The sequence below is a fragment of the Daldinia loculata genome (assembly GCF_022478755.1).
Source record: "Daldinia loculata strain CBS 113971 unplaced genomic scaffold F4817scaffold_27, whole genome shotgun sequence".
NCBI classification, from domain to species: domain Eukaryota; kingdom Fungi; phylum Ascomycota; class Sordariomycetes; order Xylariales; family Hypoxylaceae; genus Daldinia; species Daldinia loculata.
Window position 1 is genome coordinate 175,825 of NW_026054881.1, and position 21,614 is coordinate 197,438.

Genomic DNA, 21,614 nt, shown 5'->3' on the forward strand with positions numbered 1-21,614 from the left:
AGCCGTCCTTGATTCATCATTAGCAGGATTTTAGCCCCTTATTGGTGGACTAGACCAGCCATGACAGGGGGGTTATTACATACAGTACATAGGAGTGGGCTTATTCCGACCTGTACTTCGTACCTGGTGCTACGTGTATGTAAAGAGGTAAAGAGGTACAGTGTTAAGGAAACTGTAACCTACAAGTACATACAGGTCCATGTACAAAACCACTTAAAGCCAGACTTGAATCTTTTTACTTTTTGGTTTGGGCTGCCATCTTGACAGAATCTTGTGTGTATGTCTAGTATATGTATGTAGCCATCACATTAAAATCAGAGTTTCAATTGTCATCTTGTCATCTTGTCATCTGGTGTTCTTTTTATGGATGCATGTTAAAGTTTACGCTCTACCATCCTTTAGGTACATATTTCATAAGGTCTCTTAAGTATGCTGCCCGCTCTAGTGTACCGAGCCGGCCGTTAGTCTTCTATTTTCAATCGGCTAGCAAAGTCTACACAGTGTTTCCGACACGAGCAGCTAATGCCGTACCATCCCTCCATCAGAATAGGTATCGTCCCACCTCTCCTTTTTACCTTATGCATTTCAATACATGTAGGTATTCTACACTACATAATAGCAACACGATTACAGCTCACCTATCGCCGGCAATGCCGTCGACAAAAACAGGTCTCGAGGATAAGTTAATTTATACCCTCGTTCGTTATCACGAAATTTTCCTTGTTTGTTATCTATAATACGCAGTTAAAAATAATATAGTGAAAGATCTGATGTCATATAAGCAATGTGCCACTACTTCGTATATTGGGTACAGCATACGGCTTCTAACAAATAAAAGCGCAATTCTACCTCGATATCTATAAGCAACTCATTCTCAATATGTAGAGGCAGCCCGGTGTTATCAATTATTACTATCAATTCTCGAACAAACATCGTATTCTGAATTCTCTTCGTAATTCTCTTCGTATTACATACATACATGCCGACGGTGTAACCCACCAACTTTTGCCACTGGCTCTTCTGTCTAACTACATATGTAGTCACCTATCCCTCTCTTGAATACGATCCAAGTTGGGAATTTGCATCGGTAGCAGTATACCATTACATACTAATGTAGTATGCAGGACACGTGCCAGCACAAACCTTGGTGGTGATGATGCTCTTCGGCAGTATTCAATTAAAGAGCCTGACGCGACTCTGACGCTCTAACCATTTCGCCGCTAACCTAGGGCTGCTAGGAAGAATCGGGTATGGAGAAAGGAGCACTCAACCGAAACGGCTTCGCAGTAAAAGGGGTGCGCCACAGAGTCCGAAGGAGCACCTCCACTACCTGCACCACCCAATGCTTACAAATGACCAACTACGCTATATGCAGGTACCGGCCGTTATTCCCTCTTCCGGCTATCGATGACGGAATGCTCAAATTACATACGTGTGCGTACGGTGTAATACCTACACGTAGTATAATTTATTATTTCTGCAAGAAGATAGGTATGCATGATGAGGAACTATCCACGCGTCTAGTTGGCAATGGCTGAGAAGAATAGTTCTTACTGGACAAGCTGAAGCTGATAGGCGTGCGGCACAAAGCCCTAGATACTAATACCGAAAGACTTGAAGACTATCCTTTTTTCGCTTCGATAGATTAGAAGTGCTTGCAGAGGAAAATCTGTAGATCGGCATGAATAAGCATGTGCTACGTACATAGAGATACGGATCATGCGCTAATACAAAAATACATATAAACAGTGTTATGAACAGTGTGGTAATTGTAGGAATAAACTAGCGAATTGGGTGGAAGATTTTCAATCAGCCGAGCGAACCAGAAAATGTTCTCTCGAGCTCGAAGTCAAGGAACCCCCTGAGAAGAAATAGGATTTATGTTGGTACATACATAGACATGTAGTAGGTAGCAGACTAGTAGCAAAATTAAACTTAATCCATACGCTTCTCGAACGTACAAATCTATTCTAAGCTACTCGTTAGGCGTGGGTCAATGTCGAGATCGGGCGATGGATGGTACATAGGATTCCTTTTTCAAATTTCAGGGGCAGAGGGCACCAACGCCAGCATCCTAATTGGCTACGCCTCTCGATACTTGAAGCCGCCAAAATTCATTATTTTTAGAGGACCCAGATCCGCGTCCAAGGTGAGCCAAGGTGCAAGGAAGGTAACTACATAGACTATGTACATAGGTAGGCAGCTCGACCAGCTTCGGAGTTATTTAGGTAGTCGACTTAGATCCGTCTGCGAGTGTGTGTTAAAGTCAATTGAGTCTCTACCTAAGCAGCGAAGTAAGCTTACAAAGCTATGAGTTACCCAGCAATGCTTGCTTCGACTTTACGAGTATTGACTAATAAGAGCTGCTTAAATGATGGAAAATTTATTTATTTGGAAGCCAATTAACAGATTACCCAAAGTATGGCTGAAACCAGTCAATTACACCGCGCTGTATGGAATATTTCATTTTACATTTCCAATCATAATCGTAAATGAGTTCCATTAGCCACTAATATACAGAGCAATGAGAGGAGGAAAGTTTAGACGACGAATTAATTTATAGTGAATTAACTGGATCATGAATTGAGTTCTCACCGCTGCACATATGAAGGTTCAATGTTGTATGCCTGAAATATTGGAGACAGTACGTACATACAGTGGACCTATCTGCACCTACTGTATCAGTGGGAACAGACTAACAGTAAAGAGCCAGCCTAGACCAGCACCCCGCGTTGCCTGGCAACCACAACCTATCATAACCTATCAAACTTAACCCTAAACCTTATTGATTCTACATGAGAAAGAAAAACGTTTCTACTATGGAGTAACCAACATAAGCCTAAACCATATATTCGTAATTACTAGTGATGCCGCGGCATGATATCATTAGGCAAGGCCGCACTGCAAATATGTTAGAAGGTAAATTAAGGGATAGTAACGAGGATGAATTCCCAGAGGTAGACGTGGTCGTCGGTCGGTATCATAAAGTACTAGGAAAGCCGGAGACAGACAGAAAAAGTACACAGACGACGGCAAAGTCAAATGCAGCAGTGAAATCGACACCTCTTCGACGACGGAAGCTAGGCCAGGGTCAGATTGTGGACGGATCCCTCTTAAAACCTTGGGATGACATCGCAACTGCCAAGGGAAAAGATAGCCGGACGTCAAAATCAAGAAGCTCTCGTGCTCCTATCCAAAGAGCAAACACCAAATCAGATGTATCCTCTGGAGATGCACCAAACCCATTGCCAGCCACGGCTCGGCAACCAGTGTATCGTACGATCTCGTCCAGCACCAAGCCGGTTCTATTGCCAAAAGAAAAGGAAATACCTAATCAAAAGAGTAGACGGAAAGATGGACATGAGGAAAACGAACAGGTTTCTCGGAAGCTAACCAAGAAATCAACACCTTCGGATGAGTCTGAAGAAGAATCAGATATAATACAGGAAATCATAGAGACAAGTGAAGAGGAAATTTCTGAGTTCGTCTCAATATCCGAATCCGAATCAGATACGTGGAACTCAGATTCAGAACATTCCTTGACACCACCCACGCGGCGCTCAACGAGTCCCACTACTCAATGGGCGAAGCCTCAGAGAACGTTGTTCAGGGACCCAGGCAAAAAGGCGGCACCCAGCAACAAACAACCCCAAGCAACCATCGTCAACCCAAGCAAACATTCACCCAAACAACGCGAGCCCAAGAAAAATATTCTTGACTACTTCAAACCATCCCAACCAGGAAACCTAGAAGACGACTTTCAGAAACTTCACATGTAAGCCACGCCAAAAGAGGTAGTTAATATTACTGCTATAGCGCAAACAATATTGATCAATACTAACCGTCCCGCTAGCTTCAACGAGGACTCCGATTCTGACGAGTCCTCGACTAAACCAGCTAAGAAACCTGTATTGGAGCCTACGACGCCCAATAGGACGCAGAAGACGCTGCCTGCGTCTCCCCTCAAGACAGCTAGGATCCCCGCATCGCCCTGGAAGCCCGAGCATAAGGAGTTCTGGGACCCAGAGGTGAACTTCGCCTGGATCGATGAGCACTCGCCGGAGAAGCCCAAGGCCGGTATGCCCGAGGAGGCGACCAAGGCGAAGAAGCAGGGTGCGCCGAAAACGGCTAAACGCAAGCCCGGCACGAGCCCAGCAAAGCAGCTCCGAGACGCGCGGCGTGCCTTCGATGCCTGCAAGGAGAACCTCGCACAAACCTTTCTCAGCGAATTGGATGAGCGCGTGACGAAGGGCCAGCTGTCACAGCTCACGCAGGAGACGGGAGGCTTGCAGATCACGTGGTCTAACTCCCTGCTCACGACGGCCGGACGCGCGCACTGGAAATGCAGAACGGTGTCTACGGCGACACGGCACGCCGACGGCACTAGTAGTCAGGGCGCCACCATGCGTCAGCACAACGCGTCCATCGAGCTGGCGTCCAAGGTCCTCGGCAACGAGGCGGACCTCTTGAATACGGTCGCGCACGAATTCTGCCACTTGGCCGTGTTCATACTCGGCGGCCCCAACACTGACCCTAACGCCGAACGTGGTATGGGCGAGAAGAAAAAGAAAGCAGCAGCCCACGGCCCCGAGTTCAAGGCTTGGGGCGCGCGGTGCGGAGCCATCTTCGGCGACCGCGGTATCCGGGTTACTACGAAGCATAGCTACGAGATTGAGTACAAGTACGTCTGGCGCTGCGGGGACTGTGGCATCGAGGTTAAGAGACACTCGAAGAGCGTGGATACGGAGCGCCAGCGGTGCGGTGGATGTCGTGGACGGCTGGTGCAGATTAAGCCTGTGCCGCGTGGCTCTGGTGCCGCCGTCAAAACTGGTGCCGGCGCGACGAGTACTCCGGGTAATAGCATCGATGCAGGTGGGATCGGGAGCGGGAAAGACAGTACCGCCGCCGCGACGACGATACCCAAGAAGAAGAGCGCATGGCAGGAGTTCATGACGAAAGAGACGCGCGTCCTGAGCCAGACAAACCCCGGGCTATCGTTCAAAGAGCGGATGGCGCTTATATCGATGCGATGGAAGGAGCTGCAGAAAGAAGAAAAGCAGAAGGAGGGCGGACGAGCAGTAAAGGAGCTGCAGGGTGCAGTCGAGGTCCTAACGATCGACGATGACGACGACGAAGAAGAAGAAGACAAACAACAGGAGCTGGAGGAAGGCAAGGCTCGGGGCACTTATGACATCTTCGCGTAGCGTAGCGCCGAAGTGACACGTTACAGACTGGGGGTGCGCGGCAGACGGGTATACGCTTGAGGGTTGTACGCGGACGGGTTCTGGCATGGCAGAATGTATCTATCTATCGGTCGATCGTTTAGGATAGACGAGGTGGGATACATGCCCCGTATCGTAGTAAGGGTAAGGGTAAGGGTACCTGTAAGGTTGGCTAGCGGTTGGATCGACTGTTTGTTTTGGATGGCTCAATAAGAATGAGAATTTGAGAGTCTATCTAAACACATATAATAGGGAAATCTCGAGAATCTTTTGATCATACGAACCTCGACACTCATAGTAAGGTATAGATTAGCACCCTACATAGGAGGTAGGTAGATAAATAGTAACGGTCACAGCCAAGACAGCCCTTAGTCCGTCTTCTTTAAAGCAACATCGCATCTATCTAACCCTAGTCGTAGGGTAATTGGGATACTATCTAGGCTACATAACTCCCTAGGTAGGTACCGAACGCGAGACTAAAACCCCTCCCTATCTACCTAAAGCAATGGTTCATATGTCATATCCATATCCATTTCTTTAACATTCCTACCGCCGAATATGCATGCTAGTCCTTCCCTATCCATAAGTACTCGTTCGTGATTCGTATCAAAGCCGAAGCCCAGAGAGGCTGCGGGACATGGACAAACAAAGGAAATGGCATCCATTGAAATTTCCCCTAGCAAAGTCTCGTCATGCTCTTCCCTTCTTGTGATTCCTACTCTTTCTAATTTAAACCCGGTTAGTCGCATGACAACGCTAGGTATTTCTACACTCCCGTTGGTAATGTAGTATATCCCATCACAAATCCCATTATTTCCCAACTTTTTTTTCGCCGCTTAGACCTCGTTGAAGAGACCCCAGTCCTTAACTTTGAAAGTCTCCCAGATCTTAGCGGCGTAATCGACGGCGTCGCCGATGAGCTTGCCCTGCTTGCCGAGCTGAAGGTCGACGTCATCCTCGTCGTACTCGCCGCGGATATGCGGTACGTTGATAGTGATAAGTAGGTCCGTCTTCTCGCGCTCTAGCCGTACCAGCGTCAAGATGATAGCCGTGAAGTCCGTCTTGCTGACCGGCCGCTGGGGCTTATCGTCCGTGTGCTTATCGGGCTTTTGCGTCGTGTGTGTTGCGATCAGCGTATAAGCGGGGATCTCGTCGCTGTTCGGAGTGCGATGGCGCGCGTTAGTCTTCGAATGGATTGTGGGGTGTCGGAAGGAAGGAAAAAATGAATGCGCAAGACTGGTTTTGGTATGATACGTACTCTAGGCGGGAGAACACAGTGGGTGTGGTATTCCAGACCTTGACGTTCTCGAGGTCTTCTCCAACAAGTTCCTCAAGGTGCGTGGTCAAGGCGCGACCGTCTATCTCTGGGCCGCTGCCCGGGCCGCCAACGCGCTCGTTGATATCGAAGATGATGCTGGTGAAGCCATCTTTGTCGATATATGCTTCTTGGTGGTCGGGAACTTGTCTTATAAGACTAATATACGGATAATCAGACGGTTAGTATTAGAATATATCTCGGGGATATAAGAGAGTATCTGCAAACGTACCTCACGTCGGCGAAGCTAGCTGGGAGGTCGCAGATGAGAGCTCCTCCGTATAGCGGGGTACTCTTGAAAGTCGTCATTGTGGAAGGTAGAAGAAGTAGGGTGTTGCGAAAAGAAGATTGATTTTGGATTTGAATATGGAATAATTAGATGGGGAGATTAGAGTTAGAGTACGTTACTCGGATTTGGTGGGACGTTAGCAATAGTTTAAATATTTGTTAAATCGTCCTTTCTCTGTACGATATATGCTAGTTATGTCCCTATGCCTTGCTGGTCTGCGACTGCCTGCGTACATACGTACATGCTGCATGGTACATGTGCTTGGTGGGGCGGCAGGATGGGCAGCAGATGATGTAACTTGCATCTTTGCGACACATACTTTTAGCGCCTTATTGGCCTTATTGGCCTACCTAAGGTTAGGATCCTAAGCCTAAATTGGTAACGGCCAATGAAGGCGAGCAATAGAGAGCAAGTTATCTCATCTTTCTTTCCTTGCCGTCAGTTCATCGCCAAGGTTATTTTTCTCGTACGACTCATCAAGAACTCTTTGCGCCTTCAACTTACATACATCTGGTGTCATTCTGTTGGATGCCTAGCGCAAATGCCTGGATGCTTGCACCTAATTTTTTTTTAAATGGTATAGTGTGTGTGACTCAGAGAAAATCATTATAGACGTTTCATATATGAGGTAGAACATATGAATATCAGCATTTATAAACTCTTATAGGCCCAACCAAGTTTTTAGTCAAGCTCGAATCCATTGTCTTCCTACGGAGCATTCGACATCCGGAGCATATAGCGACTCCCAATACGAATTCCAAGGAAATGACTATATAAAAAGAGAAATATGAGTCAGAAGCGATACATTAGAATTGCGGATATACATACCATCGCTTGATATAGCCGTCTATTTGACAGTTTATGAGTCAGGAAACGAGGGAAGGCGCTGTTCGAACAGAATGTTGGAATACCAACGCATTGGATATTTGGCTCTTCAGTGAATAAGTCTGTTAGCGGAATGACAGGCCCGAAACACGAGACAAGACTCATACTCCCGAAATAACGCTTAATATACCTATACGTTGCCCACGCCATAAGTCGACAATGTAAATGGTACTCAACTGGAAAAGTTCGCGTTACTCTAGAAACCTTTCATGGCTTTGGAAGACTTTTATACTTGGATAGCGAGCAACCGAAGGCTATTAAATTTGTATCAATATGCCACTATCTTTCAAATCCGGTAACTCCGAAGTCGACATTGATGAACCAAGGTCTTGGACATATAGCCGTCTTCTGTCAGTGGGATTCTGATGAGACTTGGGTTAATAATTTTGACGGTAAACCTATCAACTCGTGAAGCTAGTACCATTTGGCAGCCTTTTCGATTTGATCTAAAACCGTTGAAAGTCTCTAGATCTTAGTTTAAGAGTCAGTAACTAGCATACCTTAAAAAATACCAAATAGCGCAAATCAACACTTTATAATATGTTATATTCTATCTATAAGCTTAAGCCATGGGCTTAGTGAGAAGGTTTTCTTTATGTGAAACTAGGAGATGGGACGAGACGGGCTTGCTAAAGAGCTAGTTATTATTACTCGTAACCGGCTGCGAAATGTTTAAAATTCCTAGTTATAAATATCTATTAAATGCGACAACTGTTTAAATGCGATATTAATATAACCCGAGAGTTTTATATCGCTGAATAACTGGCTAATTAGTATAACTAACGAAATAAAAGTCTATAACTAATCATGATAACGAAGACTGGTGCGACTTTCCCTAGCCTTTGAGCAGTATCGTATAGTATGATACACGTTAGCTACACTATATAGTCTAAGTATTTAGGGGGAGTGGGAAGTTATATATGTATGATACGGGTAGTATGCACCGAGTCTCTATAGCCAGTCAATATACCCCAAAACACATGAAATCAAAGGATAGCAGCCAACTAAAGACACTTACAAAACCTAGCCTCTTCATAACCTCTTGCTACATTCCTCAAACATTAAGTTGCAAGCTTGAAGTTAACAATTATTGGGAAGCTCTCATTGACAGATTTTGACCATTTATAATGTTGCCATCGAGTATTCATAACTAGAATTGTCATGTACAGACCAGCAGGCAATCGCCAACCAGACGAGATCACACATATACACTCACACCCCCTCTTACTTTCATGAAATCAACCTCATTATCGATTCGGCCATTGAAGACTTGCCTGGCCTAATCTAACCATTCATTCCACCCTGCCCGTCATCCCAAGACCGCCTCACCGCTGGCAGCCTAGCTTGGTTCTTAGGCTTCCTTCTAGTTCCTTTCAATACCGATCCCACCAAATTCCTCCGTATAAATAATCGTACTCTGTCTTCCCTAGGGGTATCATCGGTAGTAATGAAAGTCTAGAATGCAAATAGATATATATGAAATGAAAACAAAAGAGGAGCATCTTTGGGTATATCGCGATCGACCACCCCACCCCCAATGCGCCGTAATTCAAGAATTTGACCGCAATAGTTAACAGCTCCAGTTATTAATGGTACTGGGGGTTGATTATTTAGGTCGCTTCCTTATGCATGTTTATCATAATTTTCCTTGTTGAATTTCCTTCAAGGTTTTCAGCCAGACCGCCTAAACGCGGGAAGCTAGGTCCCAAGATTTCGGGGATCGGCTGGACTCCTTTCGGACGGCCCAACCCTTAAGGGCTAGAAGGATAACTTCCCAGGCCATGATCAGACCGACTAATCCCATAGTAACGGTGTAAAAGAACATGGCGTCTAGGTCGTAGTGGATCATTCCCTCAACTGTGTCGTTGGCCTATTGCTCTTGTTAGCTCATGAAACCCGGTACAGTAACCGAGATACGACCTACGCTCGCCATGAAGATAGTACCCCCCGCAATGAGTCCAAACGCGGTAATAAGTTCAGTCGGAGGTCGAGATGGTAGGATCGAGCGCGGAGGCTTGAGATATACGAGCACGTATGTAAATCCTCGAGCAAAAGAAGCGCCAGTTAAAAGGTTGCCCCACTGCTTGTGAACCATGCTAGAAACCATGTTGTGCTGCGTGTGCGAGCTCATCATGATACCGAGAAGTAAGATCACGAGTGCCGGAATGGGATTAATGGAAAATTCGTACTCCCTTGGTGCCTGTAAAGCTTCACGTTCCTCATCACTGTACGCGTGGCTCGGATGCGAGAGAGCTGCATCGTACACCGTAGTATTCAGGAGTTCCCGAATCCGCGTCGACTCAATGAGCATAGCAAGCTGCATAACCGTGTTAGTTTCATCACGCATGCCGGCTAACACGATAATGACTTACCAGGCCACCTCCGATGAAGAGAACCGTAATGGAGATGTGCTCTAAATCCTGAGGGCTGAACTCCTTACCGGCATTGCCAAGATGCTCCAGGAAGATGTTGGTTGAACCGTAAGTGAAGATAAGGGCACCCTCGACGAATTCCGCAGTGGGCCTCCATTTCTGCGAGCTTTGTTTCGGACGGACATTCCATGCCTGTGTATTTTTTTTGTAAGCAATCATGTTGATCGGTTAATTGGGGACGGTGTTCGCTCCAACTTACCCAACCCAGCTCACCGAAACTTCCCGACCACCTTCCGAGAGTCAAAATGCCGTACCAGAAAAAGATGCCACCCTTGATCCAATGAGCTAAGCCGCTGAAAATACCGTGACCCTCCTAAATTGACCGGTTAGCTTACGAAGGCGTGACCCTAATAAATTCGCTCAGGTCAACTTACAAAGAATCGTCCGAATGTGATAACACCAGTGCACAGAGTAATGTAACCCAGAATGAGAATAGTACGATCGACGAAGTTGTAGGCAAACATCAAAACTTTCCATGCTCTGGTGGAAATCTTGCCGGCAAATCTGGCGATGATCGAGTTGGTCTTCTTTGAACCTAACACTTCCGCGGGCTTAAATTGAACATCTTCGAGATCGTCATAGTGGATTCGTCGGTCGCTCAACTCAATAGGGGATTCCTGACCCACTACAGTCGACAACGAGTTACTTCTCAAAGACTCGGTACTCGGCTCGGTGCCTTGCCCACTATCGTTAGAGTGGCGGTATGGGTGAGAGTATAGCGCATCGTTAATGCGTTGGTGCTCAGCCATAGCCTCCGTCGAAACCGGAATGAACGCCTGCTCTTCCTCCCTGCCGACTCCTTCTGTTCCTTTCCTGCCCACTACACCTGCGACGCGACCGACAAGGCTAATAAATACTTGCGCGCTGACTACCCAAGTGACTAACCAGCCAAGCTTGTGGTGCGCATTGTTGGGATATAGATCGGGCGTGTTCGCGTTGTAGGTAATACCTAGTACGATGCCGAGCGCGTTCGTGATGAGGAAGAGAAACTGGACGGGGAGCGTATACCGGGATCGCGCAATCGAGAACATGACAGCTAAAAGGAGCAGTTAGAATCATTATGAACCTGTCCTGAAATTGCTGAGATAGTCATACCTAGTGGCAGCATGATTACCCAACCGACGACCATTAGTGCGATATGCGTATATATTTCGACTACGTGCTCTGGATGCGAAAAATACGTGGGCGGGTACGATTCTGGATCTGGTTTTGGATCCTCTTTACTCATATCCATATCTATCGCGCCTTCGTCGCCGTGACCGTGGGCAAGAATCGTAGGAATAGCTCCTACTATGGCGACGAGCGCGAGCGCCTTGAGCGCAAACTGAGCTGTCGACCTCATATCGGTTTAAGTTGTTTGGAATATGTTGAACGGTAAAATTGAGCGGGTCAACCGGGAGACATATATGTATTTACATACCCCCGGCCGAGCTCTTGTCCTTAGTCGGGTTAACCCTTGAACGAACTGTACTTCGTACCCTAGCACGGTTAGAAATTGCGCTTCACTGACGTAGTCACTTTTATGAAAGCTGCGAGGGCGGGTGGAAGTAGGCAGTAAGGCTAACCTCAGCGGCTTTCTGTTTTGTTCACGGTAAGTACCTATAGCTTATATGTAGAAAGCTAGATCAGGAATACCAGGTATATAATCATTTAAAGACCGGGCGAAGTAGTGCTCGGTAGTGTCCGGAAGTATGCTACCTCATGTATGGGAGGATAAACGAGTCATATGGAGGAGGGGAAGGAAGGAAGGCTTTTCATAAACAGCATCTTGGTGGGAGGAAGTGGAAGGTGCACATCCTCCAGAATATATTTATTTTGTACCAAGACGGAAAACGGTGTCGGCGCCCTTTGTGCCCATGAGGTTGAATGTACGGTAGCCGGGTAGGTGGGTTATACATACAGGCATACCTACACTACGGGTAAGTACTACTTACGTACATGGGCTAGTAGAAATAGCAGTGATAGCTCTCTCATGAATACCTCTTACCGCGTGTAGTCTGAATGTACATACACTTTCCGTTCAATGTTGGTCATTGACAAAAAAAGGCCGGGCCCACCCGAACGTATTCTTCTTGTCATTTGTTCGCGCCATGTGTTTCTGATGAGCCATCGAGCGATAGCGTTAAAAAATAGCACGATGGTCCATCCGAAGTATCCGAAAAGAACCCAAGAACGGGCGGTATGGGATATTGACTGATTGATTGAGGCTGTCAAGGGCTTGAGGAAGCTCGCAGAATCGTACTGTGGATATCTTGGGGGCAGGAATGAGTCGTCCTTAACTAATACCCATGTCTAGTCTCATCAATGTAATGTAATCCATGTATGTACTTGCTGGTCGAAGGAATACATAAAAATATACATGCATACCTACATCATACCAAACGACAGCATCGGCCATTTGGAAGGTACCCACTTTCCGCTAGGTATGTACCTATGTACATATATATGCAGAGCGTCGATACCTCACGATTTCGACAGGGTTAGGTATTTTCGCACTTACATAGCCATGCGACATGACTTCCTTTACTAGAAGCTTCTCAACCAATGGTGAATAATAATTTCTGACCTATGGTCTGACCCGAATTATGAAAGGATCAATAAGTTTTTTTCTGACATGAAAGAGCGACTATCCGACGACCCCGCCATCCGCAATCGGACATAAAGTAGGCTCCCATATTCCTCTAGATCTAGATGTATTCCTCCGTGTCGCATATCTTTTAAGGTATAACTACGCCTAGCAATCCGCATTAGTTTTGTATAAAGTAAACAGTTTTAAATACTTCCTGGACTTCTCTCTAAACCTATCATAGTAAATATTTCGTGTTTTAAAAAAAACTTATAGGGTTGGTGATGTCTGTCAGAATATTTGTGCCAGAGGAACCTATGTAAGGCATGTATATCTGAGCTTAGAAATACTTTTTAATCTGATCATGTGTGGACTCGCTTACCTTTTCAGGCTGGCCGCGCAGGTTCGTGGATGACTTCTCAGCCTTTCGCGTTCTTGAGGAGCCGCGCTAACAGGGATCCTAGTTCGTCACTAGTGGAGTAACACAGTACATAGGTACTTGGGCGCAGGGATACTAAAAAAGCCGGCGTTAATGTATAACACCTCTGATAGCGCTTACGGATTATAGGTAGCATCTTCAAATGTTGTTTGTAGCTATAGCTATGCCGGTGCTCTAAGCTCTTCCATAAGCGTCATCGACCAGCCGTTACAACAGCATGACACGACGCTGGCATAACCTTGCGATCAGCTAAGGCTTACCATATTCCGTGCGCGAATTCATGTGTAGTGGTTAATAAATCCCTGGGAGAGAGCCGAGTCCGAATATCGATACAATTTCGACCCGTTTAACTCCGAGAAGGTGTTTCGCCGTCTAACAGTATCACTAGCAACGTCGGTCTATCGCTTGACTAGGGACCGACACCATCATGCACGAGAGTTGTCACACACCAATTGACGACCGTTTACATCGCAAATCCTTGAGTCTAAAGGTGAAGAGCGCATATGACAAGTCGTACGTACTAATGCGACGAGTCCGATACCCCTCGGATGATATCTATGACAGACATACCTAGTCTGGGGTAAGTAGTGAAATGGGAATCTCCATTAGCTAAGCCTCCGAGGGAAGATGGAGGGTAGCATTAAGCGATGGTGTAGTCACAAAGATATTAGGAAACTAATTTCGATGGGGGTTTGTCATTGAAGCTATTTCTAGACCGATACCGAGTACGAGCGAATATTCGACTACTATACTACCATACTACGTACCATGTAGTATGTCTTCGACCTGCAGCAATCCCACATGCCAACGAGACTATCCACAACCAGGTTCTGATACTTTTTGGTAGAACATGACATGACCTATGTATGTAGTGCATGTATGTAGAAACCCGCCAGTTCACTAATCACAACACCAACGTCGACTACTTGGCCAATGGATCTCGCTAGGACAGCGGTTCAATAAGATCGATCGATTATACTTTGCCAAGGCCTTGGGTGACGAAAGACAACACAGCCTAAAAATACCGAGAAATAACGATCGATGTGGCTGGCGCTAGCGGCATCGTGAACTCCCAATAACTCATTACTACATACTTCCCCGTCTTTCGCTCTTCGGAACACAAGTGTAAAGTCGACGCCGAATATCACGCATCCCAAATAGGAATTTCGGGTGCGAAAGGAGACTCGAGTCACGGTACAAATCGGGACTCCGAGTCCGAACAAGGGATGGATCCATCTTGTCTAGGGCGAAAATGGGTCATTACAGTGATTACACAGGATGGGGAACCCATCAAATCATGGCCATTTTCCATTACACCGCCTGACCGTAAGGCTGGATCGCTGTTGGTACCCATGCTTTTATGTATTACATACATCCGTGGCCCAATGCTCTCTCTTATTTACAGCGTATAGGAAGGGTGACTACTATTCCGCATAGCTTCAATTTGGTAAACTCCGCAGGTCCCGTCCCTTACTACGGAGCCTGATGGATGAGGCCGAATAGAATACGTACGTAGTAATAACGATGTACATACACAGGTAGGTATATAGGTATGTTCCTAACGGGCTTCAGCTTCGAATCATCAAAGCGAAGGAAGCGATTCTTGAGCGTCTCTGGAAATTTACTCCTAGCCCCAACTAATCGACTCCGAGAAGACTTGCTTATATCGATGCCATAACAGTTCTTGGCTGCCGGCTTTCCGAAAGCCGTAGCGTAACAACTTAACGCTATTCAAACGAGTCAGGATCGGCTTTCAAAATTGTATAATTCAATAAAAAAACCTCCTTGCATTCTACGTCTTACAAGACCCTGCTTTTACATGTCAATTAAATAAATAAATAAAAACCGCCTCGGCCTCTACGGCATGTATCTTGCCGTAAACCCCGAATAATGACGACAGATCGCCTGGGATCTCGTTGACGGTTCCCGACATGCTGGTACTACCCCATAATAGTGCTCGTGCCAGATCTATGAACCAGCGATGCGATACAAGATAAACTTTAGGCAGACACAAAACGCCTGCCTGATGTACAATACGTAGAGCAAGTACTTGATGCTGTGTACGCAGCTGTGTGTACGTATCACCGTGGCTATGCTGGGTAGTAAGCGTATGAGCACGAAATGCCCCTCTATCAGAACCGGACTTTATGTCCACTCATATCTGTTGAAACTTGAGTCTACCACCGGCATTTCAATAACGGTCCCCGCAGCTCACACCAATGTAGTCGATGTCACGACATGTCCCGTACGAAGCGTGGGCTGATAACTTCATAAACTCGACCGGTCCTTAAGACGCCACGCATCCCCATCCTCCAATATGACCCTGTCTTCATCCCGGAGCTTCCGCAGGATCTGGACTACACCATTTGCGGCGGGAACGTGGAGAGCTTCCGGCACGTCGCGGTATATAACTTTTACTAGGTCCATCGGAGTCCAGAGATGGCGGTCTTTCGCGGAACCCAAGGTTTGTAGTACCTGCTGCTCTCTCTGGTGCCTGTGAGATATATATTCAGCGATGGTAGCACTCGCCTGCGGCAGGACCGGGCCGTGTGCTGGATATGCGCGGCCTCCTACTAATTTTTCCATCTTCGCTAGACTCTTGAGGTAGGTTCCGAGATCTTCGAAGACGGATGTGCCCTGACCTAAAACATTGTCACCTGTGAATAGCGCGTCTTCTTCCTGCAAGACGAAGACCATGTGATCTACAGCGTGGCCCGGAGTATGAACAGCTGTCAAGGTAGCTCCTTCGACCTCAAATTTCTGACCTTCCGAAATATTCAGTTGACCTTCTGTAGGCTGGTTTTTGTAGATGGCTGTTTGTGGCGAGTGCTCTAATAGCTGGCCGATTCCTCCCGTGTGGTCGTGATGCCAATGAGTGAGAAGAGCACTTTGGATGGTGGCTTTCTCCTCTTCGAGAGTCCGCTTTAAGGCCGCAATCCACGAGGGTTTGCCCTCACCCGTATCAATTAATAACCTCTTGGGGCCGGTTCCGATTAGATACGTATTGGTGCCCTGAAGAGCGAATTTGCTCGGATTACCGCCGAGAATACGGATACAAGCGGGACTCAACCGCTCAATCTCCGGTATGTGAACAAGTTGAGAGGCCATGGTGGTTTTAGAAGGTATTCGGAATGCTTTCATACCACTGTTAAGCCAAATTATAGATAGTCAAGACTCAAAGGATAGCTTGTAATAAGCCAGCCACGTAAAAGGACGAATGCACCAAGTTGAGAGGGTAAATTATAGAGATTGATCTTGTATTATCTATTGACTGATAGTACGGATTAGTGGTAGATTATGATATCAGCGATGAGGACAGAATAAGGCGCAATTATGCCATGAGCTGCACGAGGTACCTGATAAGGTAGCAGGGTAGATGTACTTGGAGATAATTGAAATGCCGAGGTCCCAACGATATAAGGTTGCCTTATGTAGGTCATCACTTTCACTCAGGTACAGACTTTAATTTTAGGTTAGCATCGATGTTACTGATAGCGACATAACGGGAAGGGCTAATCCCCCATTTACCTATTTGTTCTGCTTCAGCGCTTGTCTACCTCAGGTAAGTACCTAACTTAGTAACCATGGCTAGCATAGCTGTTATGACCCCTGATCTTCCCGTTAGCGCGCCCGGATAAGCAAGATAAAAGTGTAAATCAGGTGCCGATAAGAATTTCTAGCATGTTACTTCAACTGTAATCTGTACCTATCTTGCGCCTGTTGAATGACGCTGCACGGCGTCTAGTTAATAATTATTTTCTGTACATGAGGTAGGTTTTGGTATCGTGCAAGCTTTTGGCAACAAATTGTCTAATAGCTACAAGCTAAGCTAAGCTAACTTCGTATCGTAGCTTCGAAAGCTTCGAAAGCTTTGTAAGTTTCTAAAGGGTTGTTTGCGTACCTAATTAATATATAACTAGAGCTAACTAATACTGGGGAGGCTGAAGTAAGAGGGAATCTTAGAAGTCGAAGCGAGCGCATCGCCAGTAGCTGAGCTGCATTTCCCATCTCTTGCAAAAGGCACATTCACCCCCCACGATCGAGCCATACTCATCCTTTTACACGAGCCTCGCTATAGTGTATTACACTCCTTAATTCGGGGCGACGGTCGTTAAATCGTTCGGTCGTTCGAGCCTTTCGTTATCGCAATTTTGCCCTTCTCATTTCCGACGCCGCCCGCCTCTTAATTGCACTCGACCGAATCCTCCTCCCTGCGCGGCTGTTATTACGCACATATTCGCCAATTCACTACAGAACTCCTTTCGTATACCTGTTATAAGTCTATTACAACCATAGGAGGAACCATGGCTGCGCGACCTACTACTCCGGCGTCCCCTAAAAATGTCAAGATCAACTCGCCCACCCCGGGGACGCCTTTGTTTGGCTGTGGTTAGTTATTTGCTTCCAAGCTTATGGGATATGATGTCCTGCTGTGATATATACTGAAGCTTTTCTAGAGCATGTTCAAATACTACTATCCAACAACCCAGACGTCCTAAACAACTCAATCCAATACTATAAGATGCTGCTGAGAGTCATCTTCGACGGCAACCCCCTGGTACCGCAGACTTCTAAGGGTCCAGATGGGCTGATAACTACGTCTTTAACCTCGAACTACCTCTGCTTGCAATGTTCTGTCATTGTTACCGAAGAAGAGCGTACGAAACATGCGAACAAAAAGAGCCATCGGTTTTGTAAGTCTTGGGTGAACATATGATATATCGAATCTCGGCTGACTGGCAACAGATGTCGACTCGAGAAGTGGCTCATTATACTGTCAGTTCTGCGAAGACTTTGTATGGGACCCAACCCTAGACGACCTTAGGGTAAGAAAGATAGGGACTGGTTCATTTTCAAGTACGTTGGCACGCCCTTCGATCCTTGTCATAAGCAATGGTCTAACATATTCAGGTCGTAAGAGAAAACATGAAGATATGTTTTCGGATGCTGTGAAAGATCCTTTAAAGGATGATCCCAGATACATATCCTCCAATACCACCATCGCATCATGTAGGGCAGACGGACTCCGAGGAATCTACAATGCCGGTGCGACATGTTACCAAAACGTTGTCTTGCAGAGTTTTCTTCACAATCCCCTACTGAGGAACTTCTACTTGAGCGACGGTCACCAGAGCAGCGATTGCCAAGTACCTCACTGCCTTAGCTGCGCCATGGACGATATGTTCCAAGACTTCTACGCCCTCGAAAACACTAACGGTTATACGGCGGCCAACATATTGTCCGGTTTTTGGATATCCGAAAAGAAGGCGTTTGAGAACCTAGTCACTACGAAGGAACAAGACGCGCATGAATTCTTTCAGTTCTTGGCCGAAGAGTTACACGAGAGGAACGGAGATGGCAAGAAGCCTGAAACTGGTAGCGAACATAGTTGCAATTGCATCATCCACCAGACTTTCTATGGCAAGCTCCAAAGCCAGACGACTTGCCAACATTGCGGCGGTGTTACCAACGCAATAGAGTCTTTCCTTGACCTAAGTTTGGGTCTGGAGAACCTGTCACAGAAGAGGGGCAAGAAGGCCCCCAAGACGGCTGCGTCACTAACATTGCAAGAATGTCTTGACGAGGAGTACATTAAATCCGACAAGTGCGAGTATCGGTGTAGGAACTGCAATTCATCGCAACAAGCGCGGAGAGATCACAGCATAAAGCTGCTACCGAATGTACTGTCTATACAGCTCAAGGTCAGTATCAGCCATCTTAAGTTTTTAGTAGAAACGCTAACATTGAAATATATAGAGGTTCGAGTTTAAACAGGGGAGCCGTGATCGTGTTGCATCGAAGATCAGCACGAAAGTACAGTTTCCGTTACAACTAAACATGCTTCCATATACCACACGTAGTCGAACGTCAGATTCTCGTGATAGTCAGGAACTAAGGCGATCATGTACATATGACCTATTGAGCGTCGTCGAGCATGTCGGAGAGATCGATACGGGTGAGTTGTATTCTGATACCTGTATAAGTTTCATCAAGCTGACCTAGACAGGTCACTACGTAACGTATTCTCGAGTTGGAGATCAAGTAAGTTTCCCAAAGCACTACAAAACTCGACAGGCAATACTAACATGCGTCCCAGTGGTTCTCGTTTAACGACCACAAAGTCGAGCTGGCCAAGAAATCCGACGTCCTGGGCAGCCAGGCTTATCTGCTATTCTACATCATCCGGTCGCTGGCGTAAAGGAGGCGGGGGTGGTGGTGGTTTCTCGTTGGTGGCAAACCAATCAATATACCGAAATGGAATTGGACGGCGGTGTTTTTGATGACGCATTTACACGGTTTGGGGCGCGATGAGCTTACGTTTTATTTTTCTCTCTTCTTTCGGCATTGTGTTTGTTGTGTTTGTTGTGTTTGAATAAGATAGAGAAACAGCGCATAGAGCGATAGGTACTATGACCACCTCTATTTCATGTTTTTGGCCTTTGGGCTGTTGATTGTTTGTTGAGTGATAGCGAGTATATTGCCGTTTTATTGACTAGGTTAGGCACTTAAATGAAAACAGCGAAATGGAGGCAATATCGTAAAAGTTGAATTGTGTCTATTGAATAGTTTCGCCCGACGGTTCTCTCACTCTATGGTGGCCCTGGTGTTTCCCTTGGGTTTATATTCGGACTTAGTCTATATCTCATCTTTTCCATCTCTTTACCCCCAAGCTCTTACCCTAGACTTTCTACAAAACATGACGTTGTGAGCGAGACACTCGGGTCACCGAGGGAACCCGAAAGTGATGGTATTTGTGAACGATATGATTATCATATAGCTATATTGTCAGAGAAGCTTAGTTGTGAAGTACGCATGTCGCTCAAACTAGGTAGTATTTACGCGCTTCTCCAAGAAAAATATAAGGATGAGAGGGAACATTGGTGAATAGACAAAAGTAGTTGGTTAAACTAACTACATTTTTAAGTATCAATCAATCTCTCATGCCTGTCTTCACTTCGCCCCCTTCTCGCCCTTAAAGCTCCAAGCGTCACACTCAAAGTTAGCATAGCAGTAGAACTCGTTACTAAGGCCGCGCGTATGCACCGGCTCGTACGTCGTGGTCTGCGCGCCGAGGGACCGGTATAGCTTCGTCACTAGCGTCTCCATGCGCTCGCCCGTGGTGATTATGAGCCGCGGGATTGACCGGGACATCCAGCGGATGGTTAGAGCCACTGTGGCGTGTGTGTGTTAGTTGGGAGTAGGGGGAGAAGAGGCAAGAAAGAGGATCTTGTATATGTATATATATAGGGAGAGAGAGAGGGAGAGAGAGAGAGAGAGAAGAGGTAAGTAAGGGGGAACACAAACTTTTGGTCTGGCAGTCCTCGCTGAGAAAAGGGGGGTCGCATATGATGCGATCGACGCCGCCTTTTAGTTCCGCGGGAAGCTTGATAGGGTGCAGGAAGTCGTAGAATATGAACTCTGGGAAGACGGAGAACCGCTGGTCGTACTCGAGGAGGATGACTTTCTTTGGTTTGGGGGTGTTGGCGTCTGCTGCGTTCTGAGAGGGGGGTATATTGAGGTTAGTGTTCTAAGTTAACTTCGGCGACTCTACCATATATAGGCTTGGAGAGCAAGGGGAAAGGAATATATATCTATATTGTGAAATAAGAAAGCCCTCGTGTTCCCCTTCTCCTAGCTACTAACTGACTGGATAGGAAAATATAATATAATAGAAGTTTGGGGTAGACATATTAGAAACTCACCAACAGATTCTTCAGCGCAATAAACACACTGGGCACCGACACCACAGCAACAACCTCGTCCTCGCGTATGCCATCTAGAAGCTGCTTCGCATACAGAATAGCCGTTTCATCCGAGTACTGCAACATATCGTTAGCCCTCCATTATCCATTTGCTTCTATCTCGTCTCCCCTCATCTTCCTAGCCAGCAATCCTCTCTTAAAAACTATACCCCCCAGACCGATCCAAAGGGTCTCGGAGCAAAGAATAAAAAAAAATCGAAATGCGTATAAGGACATACCCAAAACTGCGACTTATTCCAGTCCTCAGTAAACGCATCCATAGAAAGCGGCTGCGAGATAGCACGTTCGTCCTCAGCCACAGCCTTTAGTTTCTCAAACTTATCGACGTGTGCATCGCGCTCTCCGTAGAACTCCTGCAGCGCTTCGAGAGCGTGGGATGAGAGGGTTCTATAGACCGATTTAGTATGTCATTAACTGATAAATATAGGGAGGGTACGGAATATAGTGTGGAGGTTAAAAGCTATAGGTATACTATGGAGACGGGATAACTATGCGTAGCAGTCGAAAATATCATCTCGCAGCTCAAACTGGCTCACTTACATTTGTTCGTCGTCACTTTCGGCCATGTTGCGTCGACATTTATGAATTGATTTCAAAGGAAAAATAAATAAAAAAGAAAGAAAAAAATCCAGGTTAATAAGGAAGACCTGATTTGATTTTATTCTCGGTAGGTGTTGGCTTAGGAACAAGAAGTTGAGTTTTC

The 21,614-nt window shown here is 46.3% G+C and overlaps 6 protein-coding genes across 6 annotated transcripts; 2 read left to right on the forward strand and 4 right to left on the reverse strand.

The window, feature by feature from the left end:
* Nucleotides 1–2,909: 2,909 nt before the first annotated feature.
* On the forward strand, nt 2,910–5,204 carry F4817DRAFT_316300 (SprT-like family-domain-containing protein; the record flags this gene model as incomplete). The annotated part of the gene is made up of 2 exons (XM_049300656.1): nt 2,910–3,775; nt 3,854–5,204. The coding sequence occupies 2 exons, from the start codon at nt 2,910–2,912 to the stop codon at nt 5,202–5,204; spliced, it is 2,217 nt and encodes a 738-aa protein (XP_049158632.1).
* Nucleotides 5,205–5,631: 427 nt separating this feature from the next.
* On the reverse strand, nt 5,632–7,196 carry F4817DRAFT_118803 (Mog1p/PsbP-like protein). The gene is made up of 3 exons (XM_049297595.1): nt 6,770–7,196; nt 6,481–6,696; nt 5,632–6,377 (listed from the first exon to the last, which is right to left on the reverse strand). The coding sequence occupies exons 1-3, from the start codon at nt 6,844–6,846 to the stop codon at nt 6,059–6,061; spliced, it is 612 nt and encodes a 203-aa protein (XP_049158633.1). The 5' UTR covers nt 6,847–7,196; the 3' UTR covers nt 5,632–6,058.
* A 1,916-nt stretch (nt 7,197–9,112) lies between these two features.
* F4817DRAFT_118827 (uncharacterized protein) lies at nt 9,113–11,699 on the reverse strand. Its single transcript, XM_049297596.1, has 6 exons — nt 11,239–11,699; nt 10,518–11,179; nt 10,343–10,456; nt 10,084–10,275; nt 9,636–10,028; nt 9,113–9,581 (listed from the first exon to the last, which is right to left on the reverse strand). The coding sequence occupies exons 1-6, from the start codon at nt 11,483–11,485 to the stop codon at nt 9,396–9,398; spliced, it is 1,794 nt and encodes a 597-aa protein (XP_049158634.1). The 5' UTR covers nt 11,486–11,699; the 3' UTR covers nt 9,113–9,395.
* Nucleotides 11,700–15,416: 3,717 nt separating this feature from the next.
* F4817DRAFT_316303 (putative metallo-beta-lactamase domain protein) lies at nt 15,417–16,256 on the reverse strand (the record flags this gene model as incomplete). The annotated part of the gene is made up of 1 exon (XM_049300657.1): nt 15,417–16,256. The coding sequence occupies one exon, from the start codon at nt 16,254–16,256 to the stop codon at nt 15,417–15,419; it is 840 nt and encodes a 279-aa protein (XP_049158635.1).
* Nucleotides 16,257–16,866: 610 nt separating this feature from the next.
* F4817DRAFT_338789 (ubiquitin carboxyl-terminal hydrolase) lies at nt 16,867–19,680 on the forward strand. Its single transcript, XM_049303464.1, has 9 exons — nt 16,867–16,918; nt 16,973–17,021; nt 17,069–17,537; nt 17,606–17,842; nt 17,895–18,005; nt 18,060–18,850; nt 18,906–19,104; nt 19,156–19,190; nt 19,246–19,680. Exons 3-9 carry the CDS (start codon nt 17,453–17,455, stop codon nt 19,345–19,347), a joined length of 1,560 nt encoding a protein of 519 aa, XP_049158636.1. The 5' UTR covers nt 16,867–16,918; nt 16,973–17,021; nt 17,069–17,452; the 3' UTR covers nt 19,348–19,680.
* On the reverse strand, nt 19,676–21,609 carry F4817DRAFT_338801 (N(6)-adenine-specific DNA methyltransferase). Its single transcript, XM_049303465.1, has 5 exons — nt 21,452–21,609; nt 21,130–21,298; nt 20,852–20,968; nt 20,454–20,646; nt 19,676–20,320 (listed from the first exon to the last, which is right to left on the reverse strand). Exons 1-5 carry the CDS (start codon nt 21,475–21,477, stop codon nt 20,100–20,102), a joined length of 726 nt encoding a protein of 241 aa, XP_049158637.1. The 5' UTR covers nt 21,478–21,609; the 3' UTR covers nt 19,676–20,099.
* Between the last annotated feature and the right edge of the window lie 5 nt (nt 21,610–21,614).